Source organism: Pongo abelii, chromosome 18 (genome assembly GCF_028885655.2).
Source record: "Pongo abelii isolate AG06213 chromosome 18, NHGRI_mPonAbe1-v2.0_pri, whole genome shotgun sequence".
NCBI classification, from domain to species: domain Eukaryota; kingdom Metazoa; phylum Chordata; class Mammalia; order Primates; family Hominidae; genus Pongo; species Pongo abelii.
The window spans coordinates 23,308,002-23,322,600 of NC_072003.2; the positions used below are offsets into that span (position 1 = coordinate 23,308,002).

The 14,599-nt window shown below is 40.6% G+C and overlaps 1 protein-coding gene across 7 annotated transcripts in view; it reads left to right on the forward strand.

Moving 5' to 3' along the window:
* The window catches only part of REXO5 (RNA exonuclease 5), a 43,108-nt gene extending 30,846 nt beyond the window's left edge, over positions 1 to 12,262 (forward strand). For 4 of the 7 annotated variants that reach the window (XM_002826183.4, XM_009250531.4, XM_002826184.5 and 1 more), the window contains 7 exons: positions 2,393 to 2,497; positions 2,975 to 3,112; positions 6,581 to 6,673; positions 7,278 to 7,494; positions 7,703 to 7,890; positions 8,872 to 8,990; positions 11,993 to 12,262. In XM_002826183.4, the coding sequence (XP_002826229.2) occupies positions 2,393 to 2,497; positions 2,975 to 3,112; positions 6,581 to 6,673; positions 7,278 to 7,494; positions 7,703 to 7,890; positions 8,872 to 8,990; positions 11,993 to 12,074 (942 nt within the window). In that variant the 3' untranslated portion in view covers positions 12,075 to 12,262. The remainder of the gene's footprint in view (positions 1 to 2,392; positions 2,498 to 2,974; positions 3,113 to 6,580; positions 6,674 to 7,277; positions 7,495 to 7,702; positions 7,891 to 8,871; positions 8,991 to 11,992) is intronic. The other 3 variants (XM_002826185.4, XM_054533553.1, XM_054533554.1) reach the window with 1 other exon arrangement.
* Positions 12,263 to 14,599: the final 2,337 nt, after the last annotated feature.

A 14,599-nucleotide genomic window follows, 5' to 3' on the forward strand; every position in this document is an offset into this window, starting at 1 on the left:
GGTTATAGTTTCTTTTATTTGCAGAAGGTTTTCTTGGATTGTATTTTCAAGTATTTGATTCCATTGCTTTAATTTTCTTCCTCATGGATTTCACTTATGCATGTATGTTGTCCCCCGTTGGCCTTTCATTCACCTACTTTCTCTCTGATCTTTTTGACTTCATTTGTGTACTCCTAATTCTTTCCATGCTTTTCATTAATGCCCTTTATTAAAATTTGACTTGAATCTATTCTTTCTTGACAACTTATAGTTGCTTTTTCATATCCTCAAATGCTTGGCTGCTAATATTCAATTCAGTTTAGACCGTAATGTTAACTGTATCCTTTAGCCCCATGGTTGATTTTTTTTTTAGGGGGAATAATTTTCATCAGCTGAAATGCTTCGATTCTCACTTTATTTCTTGGCTTTTGTTTTTGTTTTTGAGACAGGATCTTGCTCTATTGCCCAGGCTGGAGTGCAGTGGCGTGAGCAGAGCTCACTGCAGCCTTGACCTCCGGGCTCAAGCGATCCTCCTGCCTCAGCCACCCGAGTAGCTGGGACTACAGGCATGTGCCACCATGCCTGGCTAATTTTTAAATTTTTTATAGAGATGAGGTCTCATTATGTTGCCCAGGCTCGTCTCAAACTCCTGAGCTCAAAATATCTTCCCACCTTGGCTTCCCAAAGTGCCAGGATCACAAGCATGAGCCACCACGCCCAGCTGTTGCTGTTTTTTTAATAGTAGTTTAGATTAATATGGTTTACTATTTTCTAATTTTACCGATTTGTTTTTGAACAAGGTTTTTGTTCAAGAGCATCTCTTTTATTCTGCCTTCCTCAATACAGTTTTTTCTTCTTTTTTTGTGCTTTTCCTCTACTTATCAAGGGATTCTCTCTCCCTTTCCTCTCCTACCTCTCTTTTTATTGTAGTAAAAAACATAAAATTTACCATCTTAACTATTTTTAAGTATATAGTTCAGTAATGTTAAGTATATTTATATTCTTGTGAAAGAGATCTTAGAACTTTTTTATTTTGCAGAAGTGAAACTTGGGCTACATTTCTTTGCATGCCTTGTGACTTATTGTTGTTAGTATTGTTGAGGCTTGGGCATTTGAATAAATACCCAGTTGTTGTCTTTACAGACTGCTTCGTTCAGGGGAAGACCTTCACCAATCAGCCTAGTTAGAGATTTCATGACCTCCCAAACCTGTTCTGGAGATTTGTCTTCTCTGGGGTTATGCATGTGCCTTTAGTTGTTCCCTGAGCCCCTTGTCCCTACTTCTTTTCAGAGCCCATAATCTCTTTCTTCCCTGGTTTCTTACTGCAGCTCTAACATGCCATGGTGATCACATCTGTTTTCAGTGGCTTCCAAACAAGGACTTCTTCAGTCCTGTCAGCCTTCTGAGTCACGCAAAACAGAAAATAGTCCCTCAGACAGCCCCCACACTACCCAGAACATTGGACACATGGTCCTCTCTTTTTTTTCCATCCCAAGAGAGGATCTGTGGTGTGGGAGAAGCCATATTATGTCAGATAGGGAGAGGTGTAGATGGGACCACAAAACATCACAAATTTTCCTTTCCCATTTACTGGAAACCCTTCTTGGTTTCATGCTGGTCTAGGTGCTATATAGCTTCTCATCCAATCTCTACAGTTCTCTCAAAGGTGTTCTGGTCCATATATTGTTGTTAACTCATTGTTTCTGTGAGAGTAAGAGGCTGAAGTGAAGCTTCCTAGTTCTCCATTTCCAGAATGATGGTGTGGTGTTGAGGGAAGGGAGGAATTTATAATATTTTTCAGAAGGGTTGGCATTCTTCACAGCAGTGTCTCCAAGGAGTACCACCTTTTCTCTATATATCTGATTCTTCTCCAGAAGCACGGCTTCTCTGAGGCTGCCAAGCCTCTTGCTTGTAGTCAAGTGCTGAGAAATGTCAAAATCATGACCCATGTTCCTTATTTGGCATTTAATTGGAGTTTTTATTTTGGGGTTTTTTTGTGCTTCATCTAATTCTTCCATGCCCCTTGATTTTTTTTTTTTTTTTAACCAAATCTATTAAGCCTCCTCTCCCTTGCTTTCCCTACTCACAGGCTTGCCGCAGTTTACAATAGTGGGAGTTACACGTATTTATTTAATTACAGGTCATTTGAAAATTTTTGTAATAGCCCTTGTCTCTTAGTAATGCCGAAGGTATGGCTCATATGTATTTTATTTTTATTCTTTTTATTGATTCTGTGGTTCTTTGGGGAAGGTGTGTGGTTTCACCATTTTCCTCCAGACCTGGAAGTCAGCCCCATATTACCTTTCAGTATGCGTAAAAAGACAACTACTGTTTATATTATTGTGGCTCATATCCAGGAGCCACAATAGAGTATGAGGTTCCTACCTTATCCAGGCTGTGCTGTTCTCTACAGGTTCTTGAGAAGGCCAGAGTGGAAATTCCCCTGTTTCCCTTCAGCATTGTTCAGTTCTCTTTTAAGGCGTTTTCACCTGTCCTCACTGAGGAGATGAACAAAAGGGTAAGTGAATGGGTTCTGCTGAATGATTTATTTAGTGACTTATTATAACCTCTCATCATTAAGGAAAGTAATACATGCTTTATTTACTTTGTTGTGCTTTTCTCTAGATTTTTACTATCTGCATATTAACATTTAAAAATATTTTTATAAAAATGAGAATCAGACTATGCATACTGTTTTGCAACTTTATTTTTTCATTTAACAGTATATCTCATACATCTTTCTGTATCACTACATATCTTATTTCCCTTGTTTTTAATGGCTACATAGTATTCTGCTATATGATATACCTATTAACAACATTTGTGCTTTATACATTTTTGCTATTACAAATAATACTTCAGTGAATATCCTTGGACATTTGGCAAGTATTTATATCAAAAAAAATCTTTGATGAATAATCCCATGCATTGACTCATGATTTCAGTTCTCTTTCCATATTCATTCCCATACTATATTCTGTTGTTTTTCCTACAGATGAGGATCAAGTGGACAGAGATATCAACTGTCTATGCTGGGCCATTTAGCAAAAATTGCAATCTCAGGGCTCTGAAGAGGCTGTTTAAGAGCTTTGGCCCAGTCCAGTCAATGACTTTTGTTCTTGAAACCCGTCAGGTAAGACCGGAAAATTCAGATTTCGTTTTCTAGATTAGGGTTAGACATTCAGGTGACTGCTTGGGCCATGTAGATAGCAAATATTCGTGAAGTAAGCTTGATTGCTACCAACTGAAGTGCGAGACATATACTAATGAGAGCAGTTGTTGACCCACAAGAATGTATACCCAGTATTGTGAGATCTTTTGTTGTGTGTAAAGAATTGAGAAATCTGGCTGGGCGCGGTGGCCTATACCTGTAATCCCAGCACTTTGGGAGTTTGAGGAGGGAGGATTGCTTGAGCCCAGGAGTTCAAGACCAGCCTGGGCTATATAGTGGGACCACATTGCTACAAACAATTTAAAAACAAGAATTGAGAAATCTGTCAGTTTTCATATGTTGGCTCCCATTTCTCAAATATCAGGCCATACGAAAAAATATGTCTGCTGGTTGAATATAACCTGTGGTCCTTATGATTGTACCTCAGTTTTAAATGATAAAATACTCTTTCAAAAAGAGAAGTAACTTTCATATCTTAGAAAGTTACTTCTTTTTTTACATTACAGAATAGGCTCATGGCTTGCTTGGTTAAGATACAGGAGGAAGATGAGGGGAGGGCTGTTGTTGTTATTGTTATCTCTTATCTCTTAGGGTAAGTTTTTGGTATTGTAGGTTTGTGTTTACCTAAAAGCCCTTTAAAGAGATTAGTTTTACTTTAACAAAAATAATACTTGCATATGGTTTTAAAAATTTCTGTAGTTCAAAAGGACTTCACAAGTTATGTCTCCATCTTCACAGTCATAACAATACCATATCAATAGATAAAGTTTATATGTGAAGCAATAACATCATAAGCATATAGAGACATGGAAGAAATCATGAAAAAAAGAATGGAAACAGTGTAATACAGGATGTTTGTAGAATGATATACAGTAAAGGTAACAATGGAGGCCTCCAGGGGGAAGAATTAGGCAGCTAGCTAATGGGATTAGGGGAAGACCTCACTGTAAATATATTGTTCCTTTAGAATTTGGAACTAGGTAACTATTAAACTGGTGTATTACAATGTATGAAAGTGAAGTAAAAACACTTCTAAAATGATCTAAGTGCAGGATCCTAGATATTTTAAAATGTGCTGTCTCCAAATTTTTTAATTTAATTTTTATTTTATTTTTATTTTTGAGACAGAGGCCCAGGCTGCAGTGCAGTGGTGCCATCTTGGCTCACCACAGCCTCTGCCTCCCCAGTTCAAATGATTTCTCATGCCTCAGCCTCCCAAGTAGCTGAGACTACAGGTGTGTGCCCCCACGCCTGGCTAATTTTTGTATTTTTAGTAGAGACTGGGTTTCACCATATTGGCCAGGCTGATCGCGAACTCCTGACCTCAAGTGATCCACCTCCCAAAGTGCTGGGATTACAGGCATGAGCCACTGCACCCAGCTTCCAAATCTTTTATTAATGGCTTTTCTATGACTAAAAATACAAATACAAAGATTGTCCCTGAGAAGATGGATTGGGGGATGAGAAGTGTATAGCAAGGGACTATAACGTCTTCCTAAGTCCTTTCTCTTGGCCCCTTTTTTTGGTTGAGGGGGTGGCGGGTAAAATACATATAAAATAAAATCTACCTTTTTAACCATTTTTAAGTGGCATTCAGTACGTTGATATTGTGCAGCTATCATCACCATCCATCTCCAGAACTTTTTCATCATCCCAAACTGAAATTTCCTATTAAGCAAAAATTTCCTATTACCCCTTCCCCCAGCCCCAGTAATCATTGTTTTACTTTCTATCTTTATAAATTTGACTACTCTGTGTACCTCACATAAGTGGAATCATACAATATTTGTCCTTTTGTGTCTGGTTTATTTCATTTAGCATGTCTTCAAGGTTCATTCATGTTGTAGCATGTATTAGAATTTCATTTTCAAGGCAAAATAATATTCCATTTCATGTATATACCACATTTTGGTTATCCATTTGTTGATGGACATTTGGGTTGTTTCTACCCTTTGTTTTTTTGTTTTGTTTTGTTTTGTTTTTGAGATAGGGTCTTGCTCACCCAGGCTGGAGTTCAGTGGCGTGATCACAGCTCACTACAGCCCCAACCTCCTGCGCTCGAGCAATCCTCCCACCTCAGCCTCCTGCTGGGACCACAGGCATGCACCACCACGCCTGGGTAATTTTTTGTAAGACAGGGTCTCTCTGTGTTGCCCAGGCTGATCTTGAACTCCTGGACTCAAGAGATCCACCCACCTTGGCCTCCCAAAGTTCTTGGATTACAGGTGTGAGCCACTGTGCCTGACTCTGCGTTGTTTCTGCCTTTGACTATCATGAATAATGCTGCTATGAACATGGTTGTACACATATCTGTTCAAGTCCCTGCTTTCAGTTCTTCTGGGCATATGCCCAGAAGTGGAATTGATGGATCAAATAGTAATTCTATGTTTAATTTTTTGAGGAACCATTATACTGTTTTCCACAGTGGCTGTACCATTTTACATTCCTACCAGCAAAGAACAAAGGTTCCAACTTACCTACATCTTCACTGATACTTGTTTTCTATTTTATTTAATAAGAGCCATCCTAATGGATGTGAAATGTTATCTCATTTGGGTTTGATTTGCGTTTCCCTAATGATTAGTGATGTTGAGTGTCGCAGGCAATTTGTACATCTTTTACAGCAATGTCTATTCACTTGTTTGCCCTTTTTTTTCCTTATTTATTTTTTTCAGTTCCAGCTACTCTGCAATGTTTGCCCATTCTTAAATCAGGTTGTTTGGCTTTTTTATTGTTGAATTGTAGGATTTCTCTGTACATTCTGGATATTAATCTTTTATTAGCTATGTGATTGCAACTATTTCTCCATTCTGTGGGTTGCTTTTTGATACTGCTCTTAGTGTCCTTTGATATACAAAAGGTTTTAATTTTTATGAAGTCTAATTTGTCTATTTTTAATTTTGTTGCCTGCCTTTGATGTCATATTCAAGAAACCATTGCCAAATCCAGTGTCATGAAACTTTTCTATGGGAAGGCTTTTATCTCCATATTGATGCTATGGCTTAGATAATCACAAAGATTTAGTTACTCCGAGTTACCAAACAGAAAAGCAGACCATTTGAAGATGTAGCCTATCCAGTGGAAGAACTTATCCTTCCCAAGCTTATAAAGTTAAGCTAAAAGACAAATGGGAATCTCTGCCTGTGACTTGCAGTGATGACTTCAGTGATGCATAATAAATATTATGAAAAGCCTGTTGGGTAGTTCCATTTTAAATGACAAAGGTTATTTGTTGTCTGAAAGCTAGTTTCTGAACTTTGATGATCCCATTTAAAGTTGACAGTTTACAATCAATACTTGTGTAGCCCAGCACAGTAAAGGCATCCATTCTGGTGGCTTTGGCCAATATAGTTTGAATCCTTTCCCCAACCCCTTCTTTAGCAGTTTGAGCTGGAAAGCAGTGATGAGGAAATCTTGGTCTTTCTGCAGCCTCATCTCTGTATACAGTATGAAGTCCTAGAAGCTGCCCAGCTGGCCATAGAGTCCTTGGATGGTATTCTGGTAGATGGTATCTGCATCAAGGTAGGGTGACAAGAGAAAGCCCCCTTTGCTCGGGTCTGACCTACCACAGCCTATATTTATAGTGCCCCAGGACATATAGGAAGCACCCTCAAGAGGCCCAGGCACAAGACTTTGTTATGGAAAGTCTTCAGCCAAGTCTAACATTCTCCTACTGGCAGTGACTGAAGACATAACGGCTTTCATTTGTGTCAGAAATCATCCTGGGCTAGATTTGGGTCTTCCTTGCATTCTTTATTACTACTTAAGTCCCCTGTGGTTTATTCTGGTTAGTTCTTTGTGGTTACCCTTTTCTTCACCTTTCAGGGAGATCAAATGATGGTATTTTGAAGTTTCTTGTGCACATAAACAGAATTTCATTCAGAGTGGGAGGCAGGAAACTGAAGAGAATATGTTTACATGAAAAAATATGTATTTATCAATTAAGTCTCTAACATAATTCTGTGAGGCCGTTATCTTTAGTTTCCTTTTAAAGAAAAGGAAAGAAATGGAAAATTTTAGGAAACTGAAAAATGAAGTTATTAGTAATGGCAACAACTTGCTAATATCCAACAGGCCTGAGGATTAAATTGATTTTCTACCACTAACACCAACTTTCCTTGGTTAGGTGCAGAGGCCTGTGACAGAGCTCACGCTTGATTGTGACACGCTCGTGAATGAGCTGGAAGGAGATTCTGAAAACCAAGGCTCTATATATCTGTCTGGAGTGAGTGAAACCTTCAAAGAACAGCTGTTGCAGGAGCCCCGCCTCTTTCTTGGCCTGGAAGCTGTGATCTTGCCTAAAGATCTTAAAAGTGGAAAGCAGAAAAAATACTGTTTCCTGAGTAAGTCTATGCTACCGAATGTAGTTTTGGGGAAGGAAACTGGGGATGGTGATAACATGAGGTCAGAGAAAAGAAGATTCACCTCCTGGGCTGGACCAGGGCAGCAATTCCTGATTCTGTCCTTCTCCTTTGACCCTGGCCAGGCAGCTTGGATGGTGATCAACTTTCTTGGCCCTTAATAACATAAGGTGGGGGTTCTTGCTTTCAGAATTCAAAAGTTTTGGCAGTGCCCAGCAGGCCCTCAACATTCTCACAGGCAAGGACTGGAAGCTGAAAGGCAGGCATGCCCTAACCCCCAGGCACCTCCATGCCTGGCTCAGAGGCTTACCACCTGAATCAAGAAGGCTCCCAGGGCTTCGTGTTGTACCTCCCCGCTTTGAACAGGAGGCCTTGCAGGTGAGTGAGTGAAGGTGTCTTGGAGAAGATGTCAGGAGAGTCCTGCTCAGTGACACTTAATCCTTTAATCTTTTTTTTTTCTACGCTGGCCCTCAGTCTTATTTCACTCTCCGGCTTCCTCCAGTCCTGGCCACATCTCCTTTTCTCCCAGATCTCTCATACTTTTGCCCCCTCCATACCTGCTAAACTTAGTTTTTTAGTCTTCCAGATCTCCAAGGGACTTTGAAGGGACCAAGGCAGGAAGCCAGAGAGCTGGACAATTATTCAGTGATCTAGTCTAGGGTTTCCCAAAGTGTGGTACATACACAAGATAAATTGTGGTTGTCATAGATGGTCTTTTCTTTTTTGTTTTCACTTTTATGATTATGGACTTGTCTGTCTTTTTATTATATCTAAGACATCTGAATGGACTTGTTTTGCTAATACTTGTTAAAGTATACAACAACTACATTGAGCCTATGATTTTGTGGATGGTATTAGTTAGACAAGGCTAAGGAAGAAATTAACTCACTTTATGGAAAAATGTTAGAGGGATATACAAGCAGAAGAGTAGAGGTAGAAGGTGAATGGCTGAAGCTTGGGAAACCCTGTCTTAGTCTAATCTCTCATACTTAGCAGATGAAAAGTAGGGGCTAGAGTTGGTAAGTCACTTGCCCAAGGTCACAAAGAGACTTAATGGCAGAAGCCAGACTAGACCCCTCATCAGCAATGTGGCCCCCCTAGCTTGGGGTCTTGGAAGACCCATCTGGAGGAAAGGACAGTAGCTGTCCTCCCCTGAGGAAGTCCTTAGCCAACTTGGAGGCCTGGGGATGCTGGGTCAGCAGAGAACCTGCAGTGTGGGCTCCAGTGTTAGAAAAGGGATTTGTCTGGAACCTTTACTGGAATCCCATAGCCTTAGAGGCGGAGGAAGAGTGTTGCAGCCCTTCCAAAGGTAATGAGAGACTGTTCTGGCTGAGTATTGACACATGGCTTTGATCCCAGACTCTGAAACTGGACCACCCAAAGATAGCAGCCTGGCGCTGGGGCCGGAAGATTGGAAAGCTCTACAACAGCTTGTGCCCGGGCACTCTCTGCCTCATCCTGCTGCCAGGAACCAAGAGGTAAGGACTAGAAAGGGTATCCCTTCAGGACTCTGTCCCCTGGATTTCAGCTGTTCTTAGAGAAAAAGCCTTTATTTAGGCACATAGTGAGGACTTACATGAATCATCTCTTTAATTCTCACCGTTTTAAAAGATAGGCATTGTATTCCCATTTCACATTTATATGCTGTTGTATAACTACATTTATTGGTCCCTCAAGGAGATAACTTATCCCCAGTTAAAACCAGGGGTCTTATGTCCTTACTCCTCTCTGGAGTAAGAAGTAGCTGCTAACCCCACTTGAGTAAAAAAAGTAAAGTCTCAGAACAAGCCCTAGGCTTAGGTGTAACCTCCCTACATGTGAGAAATGTGTTCCTGCCTTCTGTACCCTTTTCCCCATTGACACCTATGTTTTAAGAGATAACAGGGCCTGGTTTGCTGATTCTAAGCCTGAGGAATACTGGAGCAGGACTTTGAGTCTAGTTCCAGCTTTATCACCTGTCTCCTCTGACAAGTGGCCAAGCTACTTCCCCACTGTAGGTCTCAATTTCCTTTCAGTAACGTGAGGGATTTGGAATAAATCAGTTGATTTTCAAACCCTTTTAACTGTAAACCCTTTCTTTAAAGAAAAACTGATATTAAATCTTAAAGCATAAAGATGGGCAGTTTTGGAATGAGTGAGTGGACAGCTAAATGAATGAGTGTATATTGGGGAAGGGAGGGAAAGATGGTGGCTTTTTTGAACAGTGTGAAAACCTTGGGTTGTGTTAATTTTAAAAAGTCCCTTGAGATTCTGACATCTGGTTAGGCGCAGTGGCTCATGCCTATAATCCTAGCACTTTGGAAGGCCAAGGCAAGCGGATCACTTGAGCTCAGGAGTTCAAGACCAGACTAGGCAACATGACAAGACCCTGTCTCTACCAAAAATACAAAAAAAACCCAGCCAGGTTTGGTGTTGTGTGCCAACTACTTGGGAGGCTGAGGCACGAGAATCACTTGAACCCAGGGGGCATAGGTTGCAGTGAGCTGAGATTGTACCACTGCACTCCAGCCTGGGCTACAGGGTGAGACTCTTAAAAAAAAAAAAAGATTCTGACATTCTAGGAGTTGACAGAGCATGAATACCTCTGGCCTTGAAGCTGGATCAGAAGAAATTCATTTCCTAGCATAAAGTTATTGTAACATGCATCTGAGGGCCATTAGGGAGATGGTCTACCTACTGGGCACCTTTGAAAGAACCGCTTTCTCTGAAAAGCAGAAACAAGTATTAGGTGTTTACATTAAGGGGAAAAAAAATCTTAGACCAACATACTTTAAACAGGCTTGTGGGTAAGCTAACAGGAACAGGGTAAAAAGTGACCACAAGTTGCCAGTAAAAGCTTTTTGGTTAAGATGTGGGCTCTGGGGAACAGACAGACTTGCTCCTCAGGGGCAGTGTATGGTGGTAGGTGGACTGGGTTTTCATGTTCTCATGTAGAATACTTAGATTACAGTCCACCATTGTTTAGGTAAACTAAGTCAAGAGTAGCCCAAATCATTGTTCTTCCTGGATGTTCCACAGAGGGTGAAGCCAGAGGAGGAAGTGCTGGAGTCAGGGAGCAAAAACACTTAAGTTGTGACTGAGACAAAGATCCTAAGTTTGACAAGTCAGGAGAATTAAGCACCCCCTGAAAGCAGCAAATCCTGTGGTGAAGAAACCTGAACTACTCCTATCCTTTAAAAGTCACATTCTGATTTCTGTAGACATATTGATCAAACTCAGCAGCAGTAGCATGCATTTCCCCAGGCTGTGGAAGCTTGCTGTGTGACTGACTTCTCTGGGCCTTGTTTGTGCAGCTGTGTCCATGATGGCAGCAGATACTCTTGGGAAACGTTGGGGAAAAAAGGAACAGCAAAAACAATAGAAGGTTTCCTTAGGCTGGGGTCTTGATTCAGCTCTTAATCCTTACATTTTTGGTAGCTTCTTAATATTGAAAACAACAGTAATTTATTAAACCCAGATACTGTGCTAAATGCTTCTATATGCATTTTTGGTTGAGGTTGTTAGAATCTTAACAAGTGGAGAAAAAGTCTCAGATTAACCAATTTTCCTAGGGTCACACAGCTAGTAAGTGCATAGTCAGGACTTGTACCCTGATGGTGTGTCTGACTCCAGAGCAACTCTCCTGTCCTCAAAGCTCTAGTTCTCCATACACAAAAGTCTAGTGTTTGCATGTTTAAGTTCATACATCAGGTGGAGACAGATTCTGTGTTTGTCTTTGCTCATTTCTACCTGCTCTGCCTCAGAGAGCTCCTCAACGCTGACCCAGTTCCATGAATATTCATTACAAGGTGGCAGGGAACTAACAAGTATTGAATGGCTCCTAAATTCCAATCACCACGCCAGGTTTTTTACAACAAACATTATTAAATAAGTTAATGTTTTGTAACTTTTTTAAACAGCCCCTGGCACCTAGCAGGTGCTACAAAAGTATGGAATGAACAAAGACTAAGACTCTTTAACAGCAGCTTATAAGGGATCTAATGACAGATTGCTATTATTGATATCCTGGTTCTGTCACTTAACAGTTGTGTGACTTCAGCAAGTCATATAATGTCTATGAGCTTTTTTTATTCTTTAAATGAGGATAACACTTGTACCTACATCAGTGAGCAGTTTTGAGGATTAAATGAGACAAGTGCTTAGAACAATTCTTGGCATGTAGTAAGTGCTCAGTGTATGTTTGCTGTTGTCGATAGTCTTCACCAAATCCCTGTGAGATAGTAATTTAAATATTTCATAGTTTTATAGATATGCGTCACATCTCTTAATTGGTAAAGGTAGGATTTGAATGTAGACCTCTGAGACTCATCAGTGCTTTTTCCATTAAACCATCTTCAGCAGGCAGTTTTCCATAAACCTTCCTGCCCTTGCCCCATGGCACACACACATACTTGGAAAAATATCTCCTCTAACTAGGCATTTGTAACCATTCATTCAACCTTATGGATAAAAACATACCTTTGTTTCTCATTTATTGCAGCACTCATGGTTCACTCTCTGGCCTAGGACTGATGGGAATAAAAGAGGAAGAAGAAAGCGCTGGCCCAGGCCTGTGTTCATGAGTCGGCCTGCCATGTTTCCATGTGCCATTTCTTACCCCTTGTAGGCAATGGCAAAGAATGTGGTCGGGCTGTAGCCTCTCCAACCAGCAGACAGCTTTATGGAAACTTGGTGTAGCAGCTAAAAGAGTTTAGTTTGTTTATATGGCATGTATAAGTTTTCAATAAATGCTTAAAGTTCAAGCATAGTATGGGGATGTCCACAGATTGTTTCTTTGTGTCATTGAGTTTATGTGCATAGGCGCGGTACAAGGTGCTCATTCCATGTAGCACCCCTATTACGTGGTATATACTGATAAGGAAACCAAGAGGAGTGATTACTCAGAAAACCAGCCAATTATGCAATTTGCCAAAGTTGTAATGTCTGTGAAGCAAATTTCTTTAAACTGTTTTCTTATTGACAACTCTTAAAACATTGAAGGACAATGATAGCTGGAACTGAGAAATCTGGCAAGTCCACCAGGCAGTGGAGTGGAAGATTCTTTTAGTTTTTTTAACCAGCCCTGGAAACCCCTTCCATTCCACCTTCAGGAATCCTCCTTCCCTTCAGAACATGACTGCAGTGCCACCCTTCACCAGTAGGGGCCTCCATCACACCATCTCTCCCTCTAGGAACTGGAAACTTGAAATTCAGTAAAAGCCATTTTAATCAACTCTCAAACTGATAACAATCTGTGTTGGAAAGGACATGGGGCATAGGCACCCAATTCCAAAACTACTAGAGATATTAACTGCCCTCCAGAAAAGATGAATCTGGTATACAGTATGTATCATACCCAAAAACCTCGTAAATTGCTCTGTACACTGAGACCCTGCAATTCTACAGCATTATCCTAGGGTACTAGGATAGTTACACAAAAACATGTAATGAAGGAGATATCAGAGGGTTATTACAATGGAGTTCTAGGTAGCCAGTTCTAAAGTGTGTGTGTGTGAGAGAGTAAATAAAGTCTTCAGTGAAAGAGATCTTCAAGAAGAGGCAGTAGACCTCTGGATCCAGAATGCTTGACTTTGAATCCCAGCTTTTTAAATTATTGTGTGAACTTGAATAAATTACTTAACATTTCTGTGCTTGGGATAATAATGGTATGTATCCCAGAGGATTACAGATGAGTGAGATTATATATTCACAGTACTGTATATTATTTGTTGTATGAAGTCTGGAGGGATACAGAATAGCATGTAGTTTGAGTCCACTTTTGTAGGAGAAAATATACAAAGCTATACATAGGCTTCTGACAAAACCTGCAAGGCTATATGCCAAAACGTTAATAGTATTTATCTATGGCTAGTGGCATTGACAAATCAGGTTTTAACAAACAAATGCTTTTCTGTTGTAGACTCGATTTTTTTTAACATTCAACATACATTGCTTTTATAATTGGAAAATAATTCTTGCCACCTGCTGTCAGGAGAAGAAAAGAAGAAACAGATAATTCTACTTAAAATTAACTCTTAGGGTTGGGCAGTTGGAGCAGTGTTTAATCCTATAAATGTAGCTTCATGAGATCTGGTCCTATATGAAAGTTTAAATGTAGCTTCTGTAAGATCTGGCCCTATATGGAACCAGAACTGAAGAGCTTGACTTGGGATCAGACACTGCAACTTGATTCAAGTCCCTTCATCAGGAGGAAAGTTCCCTAGGTGAATTGCCAACTTCCGCTGCAAGGCCCTGAGAACAACTTGAAACTGACAGTGTTGTTGGGTTCCTTCCTGCCCAGCTGAGCTCCAAAGCTGTGAGAGCTTAGCTGCTGTTTACCTCTTGAGGCTCAAGTCCTGAGAGATAAATTAAGTGCCTGCCTCGGATATGAACAGGCCTGGGTTGGAGCTTCACCTCCCACACACACCTGAGTATTTTGGGGCAAGTCACTTAACCTCATTTGAGGCTATTTCCACAGCTGTATAAAATGAGGAAATAACTACTTTTGATTATTGAGACATTTGTGGAAAATGACACAGTAATGCACTATGTGTGAATTATTTTCCCTCTCTGGGCCTGTTTCCTCACCTTTAAAATAGGGGAAATTAGTACTTCATAAGGTTATGAGGATTAAACTAGGAAAAGTCAAGATTGAGTGCTGAATAAATGACATACTATTTTACTAAGGATCATCTCCCTGTACCAAGAGCACTCCACTTGCTCCCAAGAATAGCCAAGGCCATCTTTTTCTTAGGAGAAAGGGGAGGGGTGGAGGTTTCCCCAGGGATCCAACTCCAGAACTCTGCAGATGGGCCTGCACTACGAGGCCTCTGAGACTTCAGTCTGCACACTCTGTTCTTTCGCCTGATGCTCCACCTTTTGGAAGCCAAAGCTGCCAACTTGGCCTCTTGCAAAACACACATTCCATTCATAAGTGCGTTTGTGCATTTTTCCTCCCACACCCTTCTAGGCAGCCAGCGCAGAGCTGCCAAGGCAGCTGCTGGAGAAGCAGCTTCTTATGGGGGAAAAGCAACTCCAAGGGCTCTTACAGAACTCATGGTTTAGGCTTTGAACACATTGCTCCCATTTTCTGTTCTCCTTGCCCATG